This window comes from Amphiura filiformis, chromosome 6, assembly GCF_039555335.1.
Source record: "Amphiura filiformis chromosome 6, Afil_fr2py, whole genome shotgun sequence".
Taxonomy (NCBI): domain Eukaryota; kingdom Metazoa; phylum Echinodermata; class Ophiuroidea; order Amphilepidida; family Amphiuridae; genus Amphiura; species Amphiura filiformis.
Genome location: NC_092633.1, coordinates 14479919 through 14505690, shown reverse-complemented (window position 1 = coordinate 14505690; position 25772 = coordinate 14479919). Strand labels below are relative to the sequence as shown.

General features: G+C 36.0%; 1 protein-coding gene across 1 annotated transcript in view; it reads right to left on the bottom strand.

Annotated features, from left to right (window-relative positions):
• Window positions 1-10600: 10600 nt before the first annotated feature.
• Window positions 10601-25772, bottom strand: part of LOC140155012 (DNA polymerase delta catalytic subunit-like) — a 41864-nt gene continuing 26692 nt past the window's right edge. Inside the window, exons 21-24 of the mRNA XM_072177683.1 lie at window positions 16296-16428; window positions 14796-14965; window positions 13766-13863; window positions 10601-12852 (exon numbers count right to left, since the gene is read on the bottom strand). Of these exons, the coding sequence (XP_072033784.1) occupies window positions 12756-12852; window positions 13766-13863; window positions 14796-14965; window positions 16296-16428 (498 nt within the window). The 3' untranslated portion in view covers window positions 10601-12755. The remainder of the gene's footprint in view (window positions 12853-13765; window positions 13864-14795; window positions 14966-16295; window positions 16429-25772) is intronic.

Here is a 25772-nt window from a genome sequence, read left to right as displayed (position 1 = left end):
ATTATGAATTTTTACACCAACCGAGTTTCTAATTAGATTATCTTGTAGGAGTAACAAATTATTCACGACGATGCGTGAGATTTTACTCATTTTCCTGCTTTTTGCGTGGGATTTACTACCTAGGCGTGAGATTATACTACCTTGGCGTGAGACCGTGAGAAAGTGACCCAATGCGTGAGACTCACGGCCAATGCATGAGATTTGACAGCCCTGTTTTAAGTATCTTGACCAGTGTCTCAAAAAAAAAAAGTTTGCATTGGTAGGGATTCTAGTCAACTGGTCTTCTATGCCATGCCTCTAGCAGCCATTGACTCTATTCTCTCTTTGAATTCTTAGCATATGTACAGAATTCCATCCACAACATTGTCTTCTAGGATTACAGTTTAGGGTTATGAGGTAGCAACTTGCTGGATTAGATTATTTACAGTTATTCCAAATTCTTAAATTGCACAAGGGACAAAATGGGCCATTATAAATTGCCCAGGACATTCAGAAAAACAGAAGTGTGTATCAATTAATGTATGCAAATGATTTCATGAGCAGCAGCGAAGCGTTGTTGGAACACAAAAGCATGAACCCGCACCCATCCAGTAAAAGTAATTATTTACAGACCTTTAGCTTTACCATTGAACAAATAACACTTGCCTGGATGAAAAGTACTTTCTTTCTTTCTTCTTCAAGACCAAAGGTAAAGTTATGTGACTGAAATAAATTTGTTATTGTCTAAATTTGCTTTATTTACTTATTTCTTTTGAACATTTACCCTGGGTGCACTTTGTACACACATTCTGTCTGCAAACAAATACTATACACACTGAGTCATTGGGCTATTCCAACTGATATCCATACACCCCTTATGGAAGACATGACCTTAGTCTTCCACACAGGGAGTGTAGATTTCAAATGGAGCCACCCATTCAGATAATCCCATTTGAAATTCACATTCCCTGTGTGGAAGATTAAGGTCATGTCTTCCACAGGGGTGTATGGATTACAACTGGAATAGCCCATTGCAGGTAAAGGTAAATGTGCTGAATATGAATCGTCAATGAACCCTGTTCAATAGAATTAAGGGGTATACAGACTCAGAATATTCCTAATAGTCCCATTATCCGGCCATGAAGGGACCCAGTAAGTGCAAAATCCTGAGGTGAATTAAATGACTTAGTGTCAAAATTGGAACTTTTCGAACAACAAATTATTCAACATGGGGGTAAATAACTCTGAAAGATGGTATTTCAGTGTTATATATGGCACATAGATATCATCCTGAATGCTTCAGAGCATGAAATGAAGGTTTCAAAAACCAAGTTTTCCTGTGAAATACACATATCTGGATAACAGAGAGATCCGTATAAAAGAGGTCCAGATAAGGGAGGTTGGACTGTATTTCAATCTTCTATGAATGTGCTGTTGACGGAAAATCAATTATATGTTATGTTGAATGTCTGTTGGAAATATAGTATCAATTTTATGTCATCAAACATTCATTTAGAAGTTAAACCCCCGGGAGTTGAAATATTACTAGAAATAGAACAGGAATAGATTAAATAACTAAGACATGTTACATCAAATATTCTACATCCACTAAAAAGTCTGTAGCGGCCCTTAAACCATATCCTCTATGTTGAAAAATGTATGTGCTCTGGCTACAGAAACGACAACCAAAAATAATGACATAAGAGTATGTGCATTAAAGGTGACATATATGACTGCAAAAATGATTTTGCTCCGAATGTTTAGACTTGATTTGAAAATACTATAGTAGTTAGGGTTGAAATTAAAGGTTTGAATTGATGACCCTAAGGGTATGTATCAGGAGCCATTTCATTTCTTTTGTCAAATGGCTGTGAAATGGTACATTAGGAAAATATACCTAAATATCTATTACAAATTTATTTTTACAAACTGTGATCCCTACCTGTGTGATTGCTGAGTGTGATGGGTGGGAGTGGACCCGGGGTGGGGGTGGGGGTGGGGGCTGTGGATATAAAAAAAAGCGTACTGCTCTCCGGGACTGCTCTATGGTGCAACTTTTGGTGTGCTCAAATGGTTACCTGCACCTGATACTGTCCATAAGGATTTCTATGTAGTAGTGTTTTTCCCATTTGAAACACACCCTGAAATAAAATATTAAAAAATCCTTAAACAACAACCAAACATTATCTTCATTTCAACTCCCACAGCTTCCTGTCAACACTCTAATAACAACTCAAAACTTTTCTGTCTTTTCAAATTTTCTGCTTTTTCTGTTTTCTGTCTTACACTCCCAGCTACCACTACCAGTATTTTTCTGGCACCTGGAACAGCACATGACTGAACTTTTAACACTAACAATGGAAATAAAGTGAATGTATGTAACATGGTGATGGATCATTGCATGTCCTATGTTCTTTACATATAAGAGGCTATGACTTTTTGGTTTGTTTATTATTGATTTAATGATCTCACGCTATGGAAGATCCTTGATAGCATAAATAACTTGCAAAATTCACAACTGGCAGGTTCTTGCCCTCAAAGTACAATACAATCACCACATGCAAGGTAAAAGTTGGTTTATACCTTTCATATACTCTTAGAAAGGGGAGAACCAATCAGAGCAAATGTTAGCAAAATGTGAACCATGCATTGATGTTTCATACACTCTTAGATAGCAAGAACCAATCAGAGCAAACATTACAAACATGCATTGATTGTGTGTATAAGCAGGGATATGTCTCATATCCCTGGTATAAGCAAGGGTGCACACTTCGCGTACTACTCACAGTGCTTTCGGACGCGTTTATTTTTCTTGTGGGGGTTGATGCATTATTTGCTTCTCTATTTTCTAACCCTTTAGTGATAATTTGTTATAAAAAATTGCAAAAATCATGGTATTGTTGTCTTGCGTATGAAATATGTCAATAAATGTGCATCCTTCTTCCTTGAGAAATTGTACAAAATAATGTACTGAAATGCTTTAATGGCTTGTGCATTAGACGCATCAATATCTCAGAGTGCATTATTTTGCACAATTGGACAAAATAATGCATGTGTGAGATTTTGATGCATCTAATACACAAACCCCAAAGGGGGGGGGGTGCATTGGATGCATCAATATCTCAGTACAAGTGCATTATCTTGTACAAATTTCTTGAGCAAGAAGTGATATGCATTTATTAACCTATTTCATACACCATAATTTTTGCTATTTTCATAACAAAATTGTCACTAAAATTGTTGGAAAATAAAAGCAAATATAAATGCATCAACCAGCAAGAAAAATATACGCGTCCAAAAGCACTCTCGTAGTACGCGCCTGTGCATACACAATCAATGCATGGTTTGCATTTGTCTAACATTTGCTCTGATTGGTTCTTGTATCTAAGAATGTATGAATTATAGATGATGTACATGTCTGAACAAACAAAAATCAACGTATTTCCACAAAATTCTTGCTTTTGAATGAAAAGGTTTTTGTGCAAGGGTTTCAAGAACTAGATCATGCTGAACTTTAGCCCTACCACTGGGCCTTTTTTTACACACTATACTCCGAGACAACATCCTGAGAACTGAAAAACCCAGTGACAGCTCACAACCCAGTGACCGCTCACCCCGAGAAAAAAGGGTGAGCGGTCACTGGGTTTAGCAGTACTCATGATTTTGCATGGTGTCTTGAAGTATTATATTATACTTTATAGTTTGTTTAAAAAAAAAAGGGCTACTGAACTTTGGAGTCTCAGAACAACTAGAGGAAGTTTGATGCGCAATTTGAGTAACTGCCGGAGGTGGTCACTGTGGATGTTTGATATCTCTGCAATAGCTATCTCGTCAATCAGCTGAATATCACCTCAAACCATTGGCACTGTCCAAATGTTGGTGACCCACGGCACGTGTACAGAGGTGTCATGTGGCAACCGGTACTCTACCATGTCTCTTATTACATGGTGGCATGCAGATTGTAAGGATATATGACAGAAAGATGCTTCCCATTAACTTCTTCCAACATCACCATGCAGAGGCTAATGCAGGTCCACTGAATCCAAACAGAGGTCACGCTTGCATGGTTTTGGCTTTCGTCCTTGACCTTAAAATTTGTATGAGCTTCAAGTATGCCCCTATAGAAAAAGTATACATTTTCTGATTGGAAATTTCACAAGGAATTCAAATTATGTATTCAAAAATAAGTTCATGTACTGAAATTAGCCAAATTTTGTTCTTAAAGGCATATGATGCTTTTATGTCAGAAAATTGCTTGTGGTAACCCCGCATCAATGTAGTGCTATTTTCTAACAGTCCAGACTTTGACCTTTACAGCAATATTATAGGGTTTAATATGATTGATGTATAAAACTAGGTTGTTCATAATTCAGGTGGCCCTACAACGAAGGATTAAAAATAATAAGATCAATGTGTAAATACGAAGAATATGCATTATGCAAATTAGCTCATTAAAGGAGGATTTCGTGATCCTAGCATCCTCTTTTTATAACATTTTTCAGTAGATATCCACGAAAAAAGGTTATTCCGAAAATTTCAGTCGATTCTGATTTTGCTTTTGTGAGTTATGCATGATTATGTGTATTACTATTACACTGCTCTATACACCAGTGTTGTAATTTACGTTCTAGTATACCAGAACGAAATTCAAATTTGACAATATTTTTCCTAAATGAATTAATCTGTAAGATATTTTTGGTACATTAATAACATTATGTACCCAGAGGTTTCCAGTGGTATAAAAATCTCAACTTTTTTTGAGAAGTGGGGGGGGGGGGGATGAGGCTGTGGATCACGAAATGCCCCTTTAATTCATAAAAATATATACTTTTATTTATATATCTTGCGGAATAATCACAAGTTACTTTTAATTAATGCATTTCTGAGAGTGCACAGTTCCCTTCAAATGACACCAAAATTGTGGATCTTAAAGACTTGTATTTTTAAAAATACAGCAAATAATAGAACTTGGGATACCAAAAAGTGTAACACTGCCACCCTTTTTAGGCGGCAAGCTCAATACCCATGGCCCAGATCTTATACAGTAGCCCGCATAGTAGTGTCTATTCCAGATGAATAGATAATGGAATTGTGAATCAATGAAACTATGACTGTGTTTCTCAATTTAGGAAGTGCCATGCATGTGATTGCGCAATCTATGAATGGAGATTCCCCTCCACACTACCGAAAAAGTTTTGCAAGCCAGTCATCTGGAAATGTTAAATATCTCAGTGTTTACTTCAGAAAAGCCTTCACATTACATGACTAATTAAAACTTTGTCCAGTAAAGGTGTGTGTCTAGATTGACAACCTCGTCAACCATTTTTCAAAATAGAGTTTTTGGTATCAGAAGCAAGCTCATATTATTATTTTTCTCATTTTGATATGCTAGTAAAATTTAACACCCGGGATATGTTTCGTGCTTCAGGACAGCAACGTACCCCATTGGCAATGGTAACTACCACTGGTAGTATGAAATATCATATGTATTATTAAGCATTGTTTATTGTTATATGTGACACGATGAAATGCGTCAGATGTCGCTAATATTGATTTTGAGATATTGGCAAAGAAAGTGTTAAAATTCTTTTGTTTTATATTGTTTTCAGCGATTGATAAATTGATGTAATGATATGTTCTTAAAGTGTATGTAGCTGGGATGAAAAGCTGACGATCAATTAAAAATATTGACCTTTCATATTGCAGATATACATTTTTTCCCAAAAAGACCTTATTTTTGTGTGTGTGTGAATCCATATCTTCAATACGAAAGGTTAAAATTTTCAATTGATCATCAGCTTTTCATCCCAGCTACATACACTTTCACTTAAAGTACATATCATTTGATTTATAAAGTTTTCTTCAAGAACTGTTAAATATCAAAAAAATATCAATTTTTAATAATTTGCCATGAAATGTGTGTTATATCGCGAATTTCAAAAAATCAAAATTATTTGATATCAAATGTCTGATGTGCTCTCATGTCCCACAAAACGGTTATACCCCAGCCCTTAATGTATGATAGTATACAGAATATGATCTGACCACCCACCTTTAATGGTCCTAACAGTACCCGGTACTAGAGCTATTAGAGAGCTTGTGATTGTTTCCAAACGTACATTTCAAACGCCTGTGCATCTATTAAAAATCCTGTCACACAAGAGTGATTTTGAATAGATTCATGGGTGTTTGAAATGTACTTTGGAAGCTTTTGGAAATCGCAAGCTCTCTTTTATAGAAAACAGAATGACCAAATCTGACCATCCACCTTTAATGCTCCTAATAATAATGTGGTATTTGAGCTGTTATAGGTAACAGTGTAACCACATGTATGAACTTCAAAATAGGCTTGACAATCAACCACAAACATACAGACACCCTGGGGTATGCACTAAACATTCATCATGTTCATGTACAAGAGCAATACACTTTCTATAAGGTCGTACTCACGATTTCTGAAAAATACAGCACTAAATTTTTTGGACTAAAATATCTTCTTTTGCCACTATATGAAACAGCTAAATCTTAATCCTTTAGTTTTAACTGGCAATGAAAGTCAATTTTAATTTTTTTTTTCAATTTTTGGAAATAAGGGCCAAAAACATGTATTTTTTAAGCGTTTTATGTATGCTGTGACAATCAAGGCCAAAGACTTGTACAAAGATTAACTTCAAGATATGTATTCTATTGAAAAACACATTCTAATTTTTTGCATAATTATCAAAAATAACAATATTAAATTTATGAGCTAACTCATATATTAGTATATTCAAGATTTTGAATGCTTAGGCTTGTTCCTTAAAATTTTGTAAATACAATTGTACAAGTACATGATTTTGTAAACATCCAAAATTGCATGTTCCCTCAAATTGTAAAAATACTTAAAATTGACTTTTATTGCCAGCTGAAACTAAACTAATAGATTAGGATTTAGCTATGTTTCATTTGGCAAAACAAGAGAATATTTTTAGAATACCAAAAATTTAGCACTGTATCTTTCTGAAATCTTTGAGTCGGTAGTGAAAACCACTGTCAACATAATAACTTCCATTGGTACCTAACAACAGTGCCAAGCTACACATGCATGATTAAGCTTGTGGGCTTAATTACTTTAGGGTCAATTTCACATACAAATAGAGAGCTCCCTCTTCTGAAAATCCCAACAAGAATGAAGTGTTGGTGCCCTTATTTGCTGGTGGGATTTTTACGAGAGGGCACTTTTAGTCTGTGCCTTAAATTCCAGTTATGTCAAGGGAGCCCATATGCATCATTAGGCAAATCTTTACGCTACCTTACTTCACCCCAGGTTTGGTAGTGACGTAGGTGTGCATTTTGCTGGCCACTATCAAAACCTCAAATAATGTATTTTCAACAGGTCATGCAGTTCTTGAGATAAAAACCAAATCAATACAAAAAACACAGAGAATAATCTGTCTTCTCTCTTTTCCTTGGAGAGTTAATTCTTTTATCAAAGTTTCATAAAACTTAAAAAAGCTTTCTATTTTGAGTTAAAAAATAGTAGGGCTGTGGTCAATTAGAATTTTCATTGTCAAAAATTGTCAAATCTCAAGATCCGACGTCAGCAAGTTGTTGACAAAGGGATATATCAATAAAGTCCAAATATTAAGTTCAGAGACCATGTTATGGATTAATTTACATTAACATATATACTGTCAAATTACATGTAATCGTAACTAACAATTACAAATGAAGAATTAATCCACCCAATCGTTGTCATCTTGTGTGTGCTCAACTATTACTTTTTTTTTTATTTCATGGTAAATAATTATGATCTTAAGCTTATCTTAAATATTTTAATGACTTAAGGTTTTGTCAAAAATTAGTCCATGCTTGTCAATAATCAGGAAAATTGCTTTGTCAACCTTGTCAACAACATCACTAAAAATAGTGGATGATAGATGTCAAGTTGAAGCTGAAGCCAGAGTTTTGGTGCAGCTATCCATGGTATGGCAGACAAAATAGGATGGCACTGCACGAAATGGGTAGTCTTTTGAATTTGCCAGGTTTACCCATATTGAAGACTGCCCTCCTACGTGTATTGTGTACGCCATATCTCGAAAAGGCTAATAGACTGGGACATACTTTAATTGGGATGTAAAACCGCAGACCCCCACCCTACGGTCTATGATAAAATTGTTATCCACCACACACTCCGTATCCTGTCTATATGGGTTCCTCCCCTCCCATTTTCTCAGGGGAATAAAAAACAACAACATTATTACAGTGTATGTGACCAGACTATCATTAATCATAACATACACCTGACAAAACATTGTCATGAATTCCCATTGCGTTCACCAAACGCTCTACATTTAGAGATGACTGGTTCAGTTTACTAGGAAAATCAATTACCAAATCAAATCATATAGACACAGGCACATGTTTCCTGATATCAAATCATTGTAAAATTATTTTTATTAATACAGTTTGTATTTCTTCTGACACACAATACAAAAATAATAATACAGACACATTGCTATTGAGACATTCTATTTAGAAAGCATACTCCTACAAGTGTGCTGCCCATGTCTGTATGCAGATGTTTACAAGTAATAATGACAGGGGCATAGCAAGAGCCTTGGGGGTCTATGGACAACGAGCAGTGCAGACCCTTTTACATCTCCTTTATCAGCCTTATCCCCCCCCTATCCCTAACCTATCATCATTTTTGCTTTTACTCAGGGCCCTGGGCTTCATCCACCCTGTCCACCCACTTGCTACGCCCCTAAATAATGAAGTTAACATAGTAAATAGTTATTCAAAAATTTCCTTCAAATATTACATTACGTTCGGTATTCTGTCAATTACAAAATCATATAATTACATATTACATGGTAACCTCAAATCACAAGATTTGTTGATATTAATTCATGAAATTTCACAACATTTTGAAGAATAAATATGTCCATACACCCTATACTTTTTAGGGTTTTGAGATCTGTCAGATGGGATTTTTCCCACCTGAACATTATGTATATACTTCTGGCCCCCATATGTTCAAGATCAAGGGCCCCAGTAGCCCAAATGTTAAAACAAAGGACCGGTCTCATTTTTCAGTATATGAAGCAATAACAGGGTTGCCACACTGATAGCACTTGAGCGTGATACCCTCACATGGGTACATGAGTTAAAATGTTAAAACAAAGGGTTGGCCGTTTCTCAGTAAATAAAGCAGCTTCAGGACAGTTGGTACACTGCTAGCCTCACAGATGATTATTTTGGGCCTCAGATGTTAAAACAAAGAGCCTGACATCTCACAGTAAATAAAGCAGCTTCTGGGCTCTGTTGGTACACTGATAGCCTTGATGAGCATTACACACCGAGTCGGATACATTAACCTCATTATGTTAAATATTATGGGGGTCCAAATGGCCAGAAAGCCGCTGAACATAATACAATGGTAGTGGTACTTGAGCCCCATATGGCAAATAGTTAAGGGGTGGGCCTGCAATAAAGATGCGGTAATACCATTTTTGTGTGCACATAGAGGCCCCTCTAGTTCTTTTCAATATTACGGCCAGGTAGCTGGGAGCAAAACAGCAACTGCATGGGAAAGGAACAGAAAGGGGCAAGCTTTATACAAGGGGGTGTGAATATTGTCTGGAATTGCTCTTCTAGGTATGTCATTGTAGTGATCCGTACACTCATTTCCGTTTCTGATCCATTTTAGCCAATATTTATATTGACTTACTATCATGAAACAAAAACAAAAACTTGATACTAATCTGATTATATCATTTTCCACCCTGATGTGACAGTGACCCAATGTGTCGTGTTGAGGCAGCTGTTTTGCACATTCGTCTTTAAGCTAGTGTGTATGTACGCCAGCGCTTTGAGCGAATGCTAGCGCTTTGAAGCTGCACCCAATGAAATGCGCACCGACGTCACTTCCACATCAGGGCGATAACTGGTATAGTATAAAAATCAAAATGTTTGTATAACGCCCACACAGAAGTTAGGAGCAAGCTTTATTTAAGGGGGTGTGAATATTGTCTGGAATAACTCTTCTAGGTATATGATTATATTACAAAAATCCCATTTTCCTTTCTGATCCATTTTTATCAAATTATATCAAAAAAGTATGTGTTATCAAGAATATTTTTAGTTCTTGTCAAAACAAAACATTGTACAAAATATACTTTATAAAAATATTTGTATAACACCCCCTATATTAGATACAAGGTGTTCAATTTATTTTACTCTTCTACATTTGAGCATCTATCACTTTCTTGTATGTGTACCAAAAATGTTATTATAACATTTTTTATTATTATTAACATAATACTTTTCTGGATGCCCAGTTAGAACTTTGGTAGTTTGACTACCTAGCTGTATATGTATGTGTAAAAGCAGTTTTTAATATGCCAATTATTTATCATGGCTCAGGAAATGATAATTTTATAAATGCTGCAAGCAAGATGTAACATGAGTGAGGGTGTTACTTTCTTGGACATCTAAATATTAACCATCTATAAGTGTGATGGTCGAAAAAAACTTAATCAAACACGAGGTGAAAGATGGATTGTTCCATAACATGAGTCGGAACGTTGAGTAGAGTAGGTAACCCTACATCTTTCACAGTGTGATTATATTATTTAATAATGTAATATCACTCATAGTCATATATAAATTTTATTACTTACAAATAATATTTAAGGTATAAAACATTTTTCATGAACATAACACCATGTTTTGCCGCAACACACTTCACATTTTGGGATCCACCCCGTAACTAAAGCGGCAAGTTTAAGAATCACTGCCTGCCGCACGCATACTACAGCGCAGCACTGTGATGGTTAAAACTATCACAGAGAATCTGATGGTAAAAAATATGAATGGCAATTAACCAATGAACTGTTTAGAATTTATGAATGAGTGATATAATAGTCTTGGGATTCACTCACCTAAATGTACTCATCAAACACTGTTTGAATGATCTTGAACTATTGTGATAATATAAATTATAAATAAGAGCACTTGTACAGTAAGGTATGCCACTCTTGTCTGACAACAGTGCACTATACACAAAATAAAGCACAGCTCATGAATGGCATATCTGATTGTACAACTCAAGCCAAAAATAAACACATATAAATAAATTTAAATGAAAACATTGACCATTCAGGCAAGCTGAAATGTTGTTGATCCACTTTCAAACAACAACTGGTCTAATCGGTATTATAGCAAGCTCAGAAATCCGACGCGAATTGCTTCGCGCATAGATTCTCGTAAAACATCAAGTGGGCGAATCCATATGGATTTGCATAGTGCATTGGCAGTTTACAGAAAGAAAAAAAATATGTACCAAGTTTGACTCCCGGTAGAACTTTGTTTTGAGATGACTGTGCAAAAGGGTCAATAGCGCCCTTTTTAGCCTTCTCTAATCTTCATCACCATACACTTTATTATGTAAAATGGCAAGGTCCATTAAGAAGGAACCGTATTCAAGCTTGTAGTAAAATTTTACACAAAATGCTAATTGAGCAATGCAATAGTTTTCAAAATGGGCTATACAAATAATTTTGTATGTATTGTATGTCGCAAATATGTATGGTATTTTCATCTGAAACATAGGTGCCACCCTCTCAAACAAATTAATAATTACACATTTTGGACATAAATGTCACATTTTGTGTGCAACGGTGAATGTTGGTAATCATATTGAATTGATGGATTATGAATGTTATCAACAGTCATTGTGCTGAATACATGACTCTTAAGAACTCATCCAGCATGAAAGTACCGCATACTCATGTCAGACGCTGGCAGACAACATTCAAATTCAATGCCATTTTTACATAAAATCCCGACATTACCAGACATGAAAATAATTAGTGCATAAATTCTATCAAAGCAAGAGGTATGTGATATTGTGACAAATGAATTAGGACAAAAATAGGTGAAATAGCCCAAGCATACAAAATGTATGTGACACGATTGACTCGGTTGTTGATGATGTAATGTAAATTGTCATGGTTTCATTCAATAACCTTGCCCATGTACGATAAAATTAATTTGGTTAGGTTTTTTTAACCTGATTTTCTGACATATTTGCAATGCTCCAACTTTACACCTAATTGGAATCAACCAAATTCATTGTGCTTGCAGGACACAGAGCAATTTTGAATTAATGCCTTAATAAGACATTAAATCCTCAAAGAACACACCGCAGTTAAATGACTAAGATAGTAAGTGGGTTTGCTTTCATTTTACATTTCAGCATAAAATGACCAGAAAATTATTTCATAAATTTTGGGCAAAGAATAACAAAATGAAAAATTTGACTGAAATCGTAACTACAATTTATGCTGGAAACTCAATTGAATGGACTTACAGCTCATGAGATACGAATGTTTTACGTTGCAGCAGAAACAATATTTATTTAAACCAACACCAATTTGAGCAACAAATATCTTACTTTTGTATCACATGTTTCTCAGGCTTTAAACCTTCTTAAACCAGGTTACAATAATACCTTAAAATGGCTCTTTGTGTTTTCAACAATACTCCACTTCTGCAAGCAGGCTATAACAAAAGAAACAAATTTCTTTATGCATAACAAAAGTTCAATGTTGTACCATAACATTACTGGAGGTAACGTGAAACAGTTACCATATCTGAATATCACATGACTGCAGAATTCATTTTCTGTAGGTATGAATTACGAAGTTGACTTGGCACTTTATCAAGAAGGGTACCTTGTCTAGTTTTCATTAGTAATTCAATTAAATCCAGCAAGTTTTTTTGGTAATCTCTCACCATACTGGCTGTCCAAAACGATGTATAATGGCATCTTGATCTGCTAAATCCTTCTGTACTTTCTTTCTCATATAGAATATTGGACAATCACGACTATAAAGAGAGTAAGATAAGAAAAAATTAGAAAATACAATTAGTCCAACAATGATTTTTTTAAATGTCTTTGTTTTTTATAGAATGTGAAAAATCTGAGTTAATGCTGTTTCTCTTCCCACAACATTTCCATGATGAAATAATAACAGAAAGTCTTAATGCACAAAAGTCTATCTGCAAACCTAAGATGATTCACATGGCAGTATGGATCTCAATTGCTGCAAACATTTTCAACTTTACGTTGGCATTACTTGCTGTATGCTTGAGAAATGTGCTGTACAATTAAGGGTTGAAAAACACAGATTTTCATAAATCAAGGTAGTTTCTTTTACAGTGTTTAACTAATTTTGTAGTGTTCTCATATATTTATAACTTGAGTTCAAACAGGGCAAAGGTGATCTAAAATATTTTTTTTGTTGCAAAACTTGGTATACAGAATTATTTGTGCTGTATTTTGCTGGGAAGTTGAACCTAGGTGGGTAGTTATAGGGAGGGAGTGAGACGTAAGGGGAGAGAGTAGACTGCCAACCTCATTTTTCAACTGAGAAACCTATGTGTAACACGTGTCAGACTTTTCCCCAGAATCTGGTGATATGAGACAGTTGTGACCAAATTGACCTTTTGACCATGCTTGTCATTGAACACATACTTTTAGAACTTAGAGAGCAATCTTGTCACAACGGCAGGCACCAATAGGCAGTCGCGCTATGACGCACGACCAAAGTCTCACGGGAATATTTTCATGAGTCTGACACAATACAAATGGCAAGTTGTTCAGTTGTCATTATAAGAATAATACAAATACATGCAAATGAAGGATTTAATCTTCGGGAGTGAGAGGGGAGGAGCAAAGAGAGAGAGAGAGAGGATACATCAAATGATCAAGTGTCCCACCCAATGGCCATTTCCTCACCTTGTACACAATATATCTTCATGAAGACTACCCTGACAACGTTGACATTGAGTCCACAGTCGGTTGAATTTCTCTTCTAGGGCACTAAGGTGTATAATCTGAGAAGAAAAGCAATATAGGACCATTATGTCTTGTACTGTAATCTATAGTAGACATATGTTATACTAGAGTTTTTGGGACAGGATTTTGACCATCACCCAAAATGGGGACAAGAACTTAAGTCATTTTGATATTGATCTCTTCTTAATGGCACTGTATTGGCAAAATCTGACTATGGCATAGTGTGAATTTATGAGTCCCCAATTGATAATAACACATGTTACTTCACATCTATGAGTTCATCTTTAATAAACAAACCAAATAATCAGCTAATACCATCAAGGCACAAATATTTTATTAGGTGAATGTGCTACGTATATATTCTTTCCACAGTTCTATCATATCCTGTAGACCCTCAATTTTATACCTTCGTGAAAGAAAGTATTTCACAACTTATGTGAATGTTACTTTTAGGAAGTGCTCAGGACATGTAGGTAATATGCTTCTTTTGATTGCATGCTAAAAGCTATCCATGAAAGGATTGAATATTCAAGCTCTGGACCATTTTCTAAAACACTGTATTCAGAAAAAGTCTTGCCATCTACAGCCCTTTTTGAAAGCATCTTGAAATATTTTTAGAAAAATAAATAACAGCTTCATGAATCTGTCAAGAAATTTAAACATTGCACTCACAGTTCCGCAGTCTTACACTACTTGAGTTGAGACAAAAAATTGCAAAGACAAGTTTTGTTCCATATCTACACCCATATCTCAACAACCCTAAGACCTATTGAGTTGACAGTGCATTAAACCAATTCCTAAATTTTTTTAACAATATCAATGTATACAAATTGCTTTACACACATACTGCACATTATTGGAGATCAAAAATCCCAAAAACTGGATTTGCACATTAGCATCAGCATAAATCATTAAGCATGCATGGTGCTTATTTGAAAACTTTATAATATATACAATAAGCAAGACAAACCTCTTTCTGGTATAGCTCTGTTTCTACAGGTTTGCAGTGCTTGCACACAGCCATGTTCTCTTTGGGTAGCGTCGTCTTGCAGCCAATGCACGTACTACGTTTCTTGGTGAAAGCTGCCAGACCACCAATCTTAGAATGCACTATGGTCTTCATGCGTGTGTGCTCACCCTCTGTAATCAATCAGTCAATCAATCAAAATCAAGCAAAGAATCAACACAGGTTACATTGTTTTTTTAAATCTTACTCTGGAAAAGAACATTACCTTATAATCTTATTGAAAAAATGGTTTATACTGTGCTTTGGGCCACAGTGGTCAGCAACAAGCCTTGAAATAAGCAGGTGCCAAGAGCAAATTTGCTCTTGCAAAGCCATCAATTGCTCCTGGTCCTTGTAAAATTTGCATGAACCAGGAGCAATCTTCTAAAACAAATTGCTTCTGGTTCCAGCTTTGCACTTGATGCAGCAGTAGAGACTGACCGATCAGATCGGGAGCTTCCTAATCGGGCCAATTATTAGCTTATCGGTAGTGATCTGCATCGGGCGATTTTTCCTTCATCCGCCGATGTAATGCACCGATCACCCAATATCATGAAAGTAATTGTTGAAGCTTAACAAGTATTCATTTATTGGTATATTTCTTTCTTTAAATCAAGCGAAATTTAGCAAAAGAACAAGCTTTGTAGGCGATAAACATATATAAAATCATACCGTGATTCAGGCACTCAGCTGAGATAATCAGATAATTTCCCGCATGCATACTTCCGGGTTACACACGTGCGCCAGTGTCAGATTGGAGAGAGTTACGGGCCGCGTGCAAAACTCAACACTTCCGGGTTACACACGTGCGTGTCAGCTACGGGCCGTGTGCAAAACTCAATACTGACTTGAACGTAAACACAATATTAAAATGGGGTGATCGAATGATTCGACGGACTCGGATATCAGGGGGAAAAGGTAAATTGAACTTAGAATAATCATGGTCAAATTAAGTATTGTAAATGAGCACGGGAGTGTAGTTTTGTGCTCAGAGCATACATAATTATGGTAATACTTTGCGTACAAGTACCCTTTTAACATACAGGTGAAATTTACTCATGGCGATGGCAGCCATTGTTTACAATTGGGGAATTGGTAATCGGTGATCGAATCGGCAGATCAAAGAGGGAATTGATCGGCCAATCGGCCGATTCAGATAGGGACCTGATCGGTCAGACACTATGCAGCAGTGTTGGTATGCTGTATTGTAGATATGCAGAAAATGATTTAATATTTGAAAATTGCCTGTTTCTTCAGAAATTGCTCATTGTTCTTGTAAATCCCAGTGAACCAGGAGCAATGTTCAAAAACAAATTGCTCCTGGTTCCAGTCCACTTTCTCAAGGCTTGGTCAGCAGGTATCTATTAAGTGTTCAGAGGCCGGTGGGTTGGCATCATGATTTAATATTTATAATTATCAAAAACCAATACACAACATACAAGATGACTGTTATTTCATACTTACTGAATAATATAGATTCCACTTTCTGCTCACCCAGCACTGGCTCAAATATTCTTAAGAGTGGGTTCTTCAGTTGTTGATCTAAGTAATACTTTGTATCTATGGGAATGTTGTTCTCTAACACGTAAATGGGATCCTAAATATGAAAAAAACAAAAAAAACAAGCAATGGTCACATTATCACAACAAAAATTGCACTTGTTACACTTTCTGTATTCTTTAATTAATGGGTTTTCACTAGAAGTAAGTTTTAAATGAAAAAAAAACTGCAAAATACAACTTTCGAAACTCCCAAAAAAGGACTTCTGGTTTGAAATACAACATGGCAGCACTTATGCCGGCACCACATATTATCAGAAAATACTAGATATGTAAAATTAGATATGTAAAATTAGATATGTATGTGCATTTTTAGGCAAGCATTATTTGGTTAAATGAACATTCTACTATAAAGTTAAATTGGATGGAAATGTCAATCAGAACACAATTTGTCCATGCAATTTTGGGATCATGACATGCCAGTTTTAAGCTTATTATGATGCTTGCATGCTATGGCATGGACATTTCTGCATTTTGGTCACTTAAAAAAAATAAGATGGGGACTGGTGAGGGTGGTGTTTATTAAACAAGGTACCAATTAGAGGGTACTTGAATCAGAGGTATTGATTAAGAGGGGATGTGTATGGCCAATTGACCATTATTGAGAAGCCCATGGGGTCATCCTCCCCGAGTCAGAAAATGCTGCAAATAAGGGGGTCAAAATCACCTGTTTTCACAATCTCTGAACAGACTTTCTATCTACAGAGCAATTGCATATATCTCTTTTCTCCTTTTCTTTCTTTTTTCTTAAAGGAAATTTACCCCTGCCTGCAGTATAATGAAAGACAAAGATAAAGACAATTTATCGCGTCTGACGTCACCTGTCAATCAAACTCGAGCACGGTTTGTTTACAAGTGTCGTGATGATGACTGGCTGAACGCGGATTTATAACCGGCGCCTTTATTGTTGATTTTGCACCTTCGATATGCAAACCATCTCAAAAGTTAGGGCTTTATAGTAAGAAACTTTCTTTGGTGAAGGCACCATGTCCACAATCCCTAGAAAAGCTGATTTTTGCCTTGTAAATGTACGAACTTTTTCGCCATTTGCTGCTATTCCTTTTCTCCGATCAGCACCAGATAGATCGGTCTTCCTTTACGCTGATTAACCTGTGTAAACCAATCAAGGATCGTAATTGACAGTGACATCAGACGCGATAAATTGCATTTATCTCTGTCTTTAATTATAGTGCCAACAATTATCAGCCCTTGCAAAATGGTTACATTCAATTTCAACTTTTTATCATGGTTTATTTGATCAAATATTAATGATTCATGAGTGTCCGTTTTTTGCATGAGTTATAAATATGCATAGTATTATCTAATTTGATTTTAACATGTATTTTAGTTATTATATTTTATGTATTTTAGTGCTACGGCCCTATCAATTGTGCAATGTTCTGCAATCTGCACTGATATACCCTGGCCAAATCAAAATTGTCAATACAAACCATCCAGAGACAATGAGAGAGAGCCCTTATGGTAAATCTTTTGGACAGTGGCCAAATGAGAGAAAAAAAAAGAGGCTCCAAATCATGGGATCCAAATATCTTTGTGGCTCATACTAAAGAACTATATAATCATATGAAACCACAATGAACTCTGATATTTCCAAAACTGAATCAGATTCATATAACTGATTCTGTATTAAATGTCAAATTCATTTTAAATCAAACTCCAACATTAATACCAAACCATTTAATATGTTGCTAAAAGGACATGAAGGAGAGCCATAAGTTTTATGTGTATCATCTTTGAAATTCTGTTTTGTCAATATGTCATTTTCTGTGTTTTTTACTTTTTCTTGTGGCTTTCCATGTTTTACTGCTTTACCATGTTTTTTCCTTTTCTAAGAAGTTTAACTAAGATATACATAGCAAACTTAATCACACTTTTTACATATTTATTTTATTGAAAACAAAAATAGACACACATTTTTTGATTTTTTCTTTGTATTTTATTCACTTTTTTCAATTATTTCAATTTCAGTTTTCCAACAACATGAAAGCCTATTTACAAGCCGACGTCAAACGTCGGCTTGTGCTGTCTTCTTCCAATTCTTCTTCTTTCTTTCTTTCTTTCTGGCAACTCGTGACATTTTGCGTGACTTGCCACGTTTTGCCCTAGCTCTCTTATGCTTCGACAGATTTCAACCATACTTCAGCCAAATGACCACTGGACTAGGCCAAACCTTACATTTGACTTTGACCTGACTGTGACCTTTGACCTTGACCTTATGGCCAAAAATGTTGATCTCACAAAAAATGCTACTCCTTCCACAAATTACATGCAATGATCATGTGACTCATGCATATGAATCAACATGTGGCAGTGCTTAAAACTTCCTAAAAAGAATTGAGGTCAAAGGTCATTAAGGAGTCATATCCGGTCAAAATCTGAAAAATTTGTAAAAAATATTCAAAAATCACTGTCTGTACAAATTACATAGCAGAGAGTCGCCATTAACACACATGCATTGCTATTAGCCAGGGTCTTTAGGATGCCTACAGTTTCGGGGTCAAAGGTCATTAAGGGGTTACTTCCGGTCAAAAACCAAAATTATCAAAAATGTTCAAAACATTTTTATCTCAAAATGTAAACAGACCAGAATAATATAACCAACATACATGAATTAGTGTTCCCTGATGTATGCATGGTATTTTTATTTTGGGGGTCAAAGGTCATTAAGGAGTCACTTCCTGTTTTTAGCTGAATAACTTCAAGAATTTTTATCTCAAGAACTGAACATGTTAGAATTTTTTTATTAAAATTGGGACAATGCATTTTGTCGCTGTACATAAGTTTTTTTTTTCATTGAGGTCAAAGGTCATTAAGGGGGTCAAAAGGTCAATCAAAAATTTAAAAAAATCAAAATCCATGTTTAAGTTCCGATTAAGCTGAAATTCACCAGGAATATTTCTTATGACATCCTAAGCACAATGCAAGAGCAGTTGACCCCATCCGTAACCCAGGGGTCAAGTTATAGGGGTCAAATTGCGGCTTGTATTCAGCGTCTGTTGACTCTAGTTTCCCTTTTCTCTCTCCGATTCCATGAAATTTGTCAGTTTTCCGTATCACAGAAAACTTATGGCTCTAACGAAGGACACTTATATGATTGGTATCAGTTCTGTGTGTCATCAATACCCCACTAACCCTAACCTAAAGAACAAATCTGCTGAAGCGGATAAAGCAGGGCAATTGTTCTGAAGGGGAGTACCAAAACTTTCCAAATTCAATAACATTTGTTGCGGATCATTAAGCTATGGTGCCATTTAGTCTTTCGGGGGTTCCCCTTACTTTCCCTGAGCTAACAATAAAACAGTACATGTCATGTGAGTACCACACAGTGATACCGTATCACAAATGGCTGCCTAGTGTGTACTTTATTCTAGGCACACGCTCAAATATATGGACTAGAAGACCAAATGCATCATGATGAAAGAATTCATTTGAATTTTTATCACTTTTTATGATTTAACATAAAAATTAATTTTACTAAACAGGTAATTCCAGGATCAGCTGTATTTTTTATTAGAAAGTTAAGCTAATATTATCACAGAAAAAAAAGTCTTGCAAACACGATCAAGGTATGATACTAGTAACTTGTTAGGGCACTGTTACTTGGTTTTTATCATAAGTGCTAAATAGATCATCAATGGCTGCATTGCATTTATGACATTTGTTGACCAGCTGAGATCATATTAATCATAACAGCATACTGAGCATAGACACTACAACCATGATCACTGATTCTGTATAGATTCTTGAGTTTGTGTCTGGAGGGCAACTATGGAAATGGTGCCTGTGCAACATGAGATCCATTAGCCTAATTATACACAGTGAAAAAAAATGTCCAAGAAACCACCATAAGTTATCACATAGATCGTCTTGCCAATCTATTGTTATCAGCACATTATATTGGTGATGCCACTGACTGATGATCAGGGTGTGTGTGACATGATAAGCAGCCACTGTGGTTAAGCTATTATAATATGTCATGTAGTTAACATACTTACAGTGTTAGTGGTATGGTTTTTCCTATTGATGACTTGGAAAGCAGATATTGGCCACTCAGTATCGATAAAAATCCTCCCAAATTTACTCATATCTTCTACATTCATCCATAAATTTATCAGAACATAACCCATACACATGTAACAGGTTGCAACATGCCATTTTGACAAATGCACCAGCCTTCTTCCAGCGACTTACAGAGTGCTATGCCATTTGGACTCACAAATGCGCCAGCCACCTTCCAGCCCAATTTCATAAGTCCCTTTCCCCTAATTTTGTGATACTTTTTTCATAATCAGCAACTTGGATCTAGTTGATTTATTGATTATTATCAATGTGACTTAAGCCCCAAGCCTTGGACCAAGGCTACCCAAACCGTGTGTTTCAACCCAAACTGTGCGTTGCAACCCAGATGTGGGTTGCAAACACTTCTTTGTGGGGTTGCAAACCTTGAACTGAAAATCTGAAAAAAATAATTATACAAAAATACAAGGAGGACGATGCATAATCAAACAAGGTGGTTTGTGAAGCACTAACTCCCCCGCCCCTGCTGACACAGGGAAGGTTGTGATGGAAATAGGTGGTTCTTGGGCCTGCTGCCAAAATACATTTTGCAAAAATGTTAAATGTTTTGCATGATTTATATCCAGCTGGATTAACCGAGGACACTGTAGCTCCAGCTCCAGCCGGATTAACCCAGGACACAGGAGCTCCAGCTCCAGCTGGATTAACCGAGGACACTGTAGCTCCAGCTCCAGCTGGATTAACCTAGGACACTGGAGCTCCAGCTGGATTAACCTAGGACACTGGAGCTCCAGCTCCAGCTGGATTATCCCAGGCTTTGATAGAGACTGCGCAGGCAGGCACAATACATAACTTTCAATAAGTAACAACATAATTTGTATCATACTATGGTCATGCCATATTTTTCTCATAAAATTTGGGTGGGAAAAAACAATGGGAAGCCTTCAACTAATTGAAATAAAGAAGCAACTTAACCATAACCTTGAACTTAGAGAAAGCTTTGAAACACTGGTTCAGTGACCAAAGAATGTGCAAATCACAATGATACATTTGAGCTGCTTAAGTGTTAAGGGGTATTAACCTGGTGATAACACGCTTACCCCATTTTGTTGTACAATGCAAATCTTCTGGTTCAATAGCTCTGACAAAAATAACTATCGCTCTTCTTTGAAATGGGTTGCAGAATTGTACAGATAAAAATATCTCCCAGGGATCGCTACGTGTGGGCGCTTCTGAAATGACCCCTGAGGTATGTGCAACTAACCATGGTGGGGATGGTGGGGTGACCAGCATGTAAATATACCTCCAGGCAGGTACTACTGGGTTACGTTGTCGACAAAGTAGGAAGAACATGTACTGGACCAATAAGGCAGAATACAAGTTCTTGACCCAAAGTCGATTGACCCAAAATTGCTGAATTATTTCAAGGTTACACAACATATTACTGGATTTAAGAACAAACTTCTTGCTTAGCAATAATCATTTGTTTGCTATAATACTTCTTTGATCTTTGCAAATAAATTTGTCTATATTCAACACAATCAACATTATTTGATCACTTGCAGATGTATACATTTACACTGAGACCTATGTTATAAATTTTGAACTTATCTGGTTGTCTTTTAATGTATGTGTTTAGTGTATTTTGCTGTTTTGATTTGTGTCGAGGATGCATCGTTTCTCCGGCTCTTGCCTTAAGATGCATCCAATGTTCAATTTACCTGGTGTAGCAGAGCAAAATGCTCCCCATTTTGGACAATCTGCTGCAAACATTTCAGCTTGTATAGCAATTTTTTTACAATGTAAACATATAATATAAATATCATAAGAACAGCAAAGTTACAGTAAATCGAACCCTGGATGCATAACTTCAATACTTATGTTTTGTTTGTTTAATGTTAGTTGATAGAAATAAAGTTATCAATCTTATCTCCACATCAAGTAGCTGTATCAAATGCCTTGTTAAGCGTGGGAGGGGGTTGTTTGGATTCTTTTGTGGTTTGATTTCATGGTGACTTATTGAACTTGTCCAGGTTTCACTTTTGCCATTGTCCTCTCAGATGGGGAAAAAAGAAAGAAAAGGAAGGTATGAAATCTGATATGAGACTTTTTTCTGTGTAAATTATACTGATCAGATTGGATAGGTATATCAAGAAATGCCACATGTGACATCTCCATCCAAATATACCTAAGTGTAAATTTCCAAAAAGTGTGATTTACTTATTTATAGACTTTTGTACAAAACTTTGATTTGAAGTTTATGAATTTAGCCATTTTTTGAAATGATTTTCCTTATATTTTTCAAGCTTTAATAGTTTGTTTATTTTTCAGAACTTGCCAGGCTAATTTAAGGTATTTTGTTGGAACAGGCCACATATCAGGCTCCTTACTAATCAATGGATTTGATACATGTCTGCAAGCCAGAGATAACGTTGTGTATCTTAATGCTTGAATGTTCTTTCTGTTTGTCTAAGTTATTGTGTGCACAAGATCCATGTAATAATAGTGCAATTATTAAACAATAGAATAAAACAACATATTCAATCTTGGGAAAATGTTGCAACTTTCACATCAGTAAATCTTTATTATTCAGTGCAAAGATGATATGAGCCCGCTCTTTCACTCAAAACTATTATCATAGAGGTAACCTGATCATCCTAATGGTTTCCCATAGATTTATGGAGGTACAGATAGCGACCAGCAAACAAAGTCCTCGTACTTTGTATGCAATGATATTTCTTGCACATTTATGAGGACGATCATACCATCGCCTGGGTCTAACAACTTGCGCACAGTGCAATAGACTGCTCTTTCAAAATGCATGCCAACAAATCTGAAGAGTGGGCATAGCAGTTCCATCTGTCGAACATCATGGAACGATTGGCCTTCATTAACAGATGATACTCGACATTGTTTATTATTAGCCTGGAAGAATTTCCCTCATATTTCTTAAATTAGCCCCAGTGACAAAATATTTGACGGTATCAAAAAGCAAGCAGGAGGGATTTTTTATGTAGAATCAGTTCAAAAATCCCACGCAATGATAAAGTATTTTGAGCCCTGGGTAAGCCCCATTGCGTGCCATGATGAATTAAACTATGCCAATTATATACTATGTATTATATATAGTATGCTCACATAAATTATTATCAAACTTCAATCTTCTTTGAAATATATTACTTTTATTTGTAGCATTAAAAATTCATGTATTGCCAAGGTCATACATAATCATAATACGGCACATTCAAACCATTCTTTTGTACAAAATAAAACCACAACAAATCATAAAATAGTTCTATAATCCTTCATCTTCTGACTAAAACTACCAACTTTGACAACTGACTCATAGAGGGCAGCAAATGCATATTCCAAGTATGCAAATTATTATTTTCTGGAGTTGTATTAGGCATCTCCAGAGGGCAGTGTTCAAGGTAAGAATATAGTGCACACACACACACACTATGGACCACAATGGCCTCATGAAATTTTGACTGAATCATAATCCTGGATATAGACAAGGTGATATATGACATCATACCAAATATTTGGTTGATAATTTTCTTTTTCTAGTTGTATGCATAATACATGCACAGCTCAGTGGTTACGGCCTTGGACAATCTGAGAGCTTGCTCGACGTGCGTGTCCCACCACCGTGTTGCGCCCTTGGTGCAATGGGAAGTTGTTAGTCATTGTACTTAGAGAATAAACGATAGGAATTTTTATTTTGCCTATCCTCTACCGTGTGATAGACGACAGGCAGGTCCAATATTTTGAGTAGTGGATGCCGGCGCAGCCGGCATCCACTACGATAAAAATATTGGACCTGCCTGTCGTCTATCATAGGCAGAGGATAGGCAAAATCAAAATTCCTATCGCTTATTCTCATTCTTAGTCAGTTAAATATTATTTTAATAACTGTAAACAATTTTTTTAAAGCAAAAATTAAGTTACTGTCATAAAAACTCCCCTCATTATAAAATGAACGAAACTTGTTTACAACTTCACGTATTCTGTTGCGCGTACTGCCAGCGCGTTCGCGTATTCCGCACTAGTCTCACGCATCCAGCGCGATACATACGCCGCACCTCTACACGCTTGTTACGCATTATCAAGACGCATGATGACGTGGGTTCGTCTACGGCCTGATAGACGGCACCCGAAATCATGCGATTGTCCAATCAGAAATGTGTCTACGAACTAGACCACTCCCACTGACTAAGAATAATGGACCCTGCGCCACTTGTAGGCTGCAAACGTGGTTCCGACATATTCTAATGACGGCAGAATAAATGTAAAGCGCTTTGAGACTGTTTACGGACATAAAGCACTATATAAATATCTACATTTTTTTTTTTTATTTCTTTGCTGAGGGCCTGCCAAATCAGGATTTGTGTGATTGTAATATCATTTACACTGCCATGACTGATGGTGTAATCTGAGTACACAATAAGTCTTGACAATGAATGTACATCAAGCATGCTTTTCAACTTTTAGAATATTCCAATTTGAAGGACTGCTTCCTAACAGTATTTCCTCTCACAGGCAATGCCGATGCCATATTGAATTTTCATTTACAAATGTTGAAAACTCTGGTTGAAAATCTTTTCAAATCACACACAAAAAAAACCATGTCAAAATAAGTTTCAACATGTCTCCAGCTGAGCTAATAACAGCCAGTATGAGTTCCATTAATATCTTTAACACTAATACACCATACGCTAGCAAAGTGATCTGTAAATTGATATCTTGATTACCGTGTCAATATTCATATGAGGTAGTCAAAAATGGACCAATGACAGCAGCTCCTTGAAATACTTGTAGTATAAAACAGACAGTGTGCACAAAATAAAGTTAATTCTGTTTATCACCCTCTTTTTTATTGTATTTTATTTCAATACTTGATAGCCCTACTTTTACATATTGGGCTTTGAAAAAAATACAGAACAAAGTATTAAAAATCTGTACTTCCATAGTATTTATTGATAAATCTGTACAATTTGGCAACTCACAGTGCCAAACACAAACACACTGTGCCTGTTGCATTCATGATGTGTCTATATGCTGCTCAATATAATTAATTCATGCTGTTTATATTTGGCCAAGAAAAAAAAGATATTTGGTAGTCCTCCATAACGCTGGGATAGGTATGGGCATTGGGCAGGCAGATTATACTTTTATTTTTAGAAAAAAGCCTAGTACGGTGTAAATGAGGACATTTTACCCCGCCATTCATGTTAAAATCATTTATAAGTGTGAACGTTTTTAAAAACTGCTAATATTTGAGAATATGAAAAGGATAACCCTCTTTTTCTGAAATTTCAAAAATCAAAACTCAGGGGAGGTA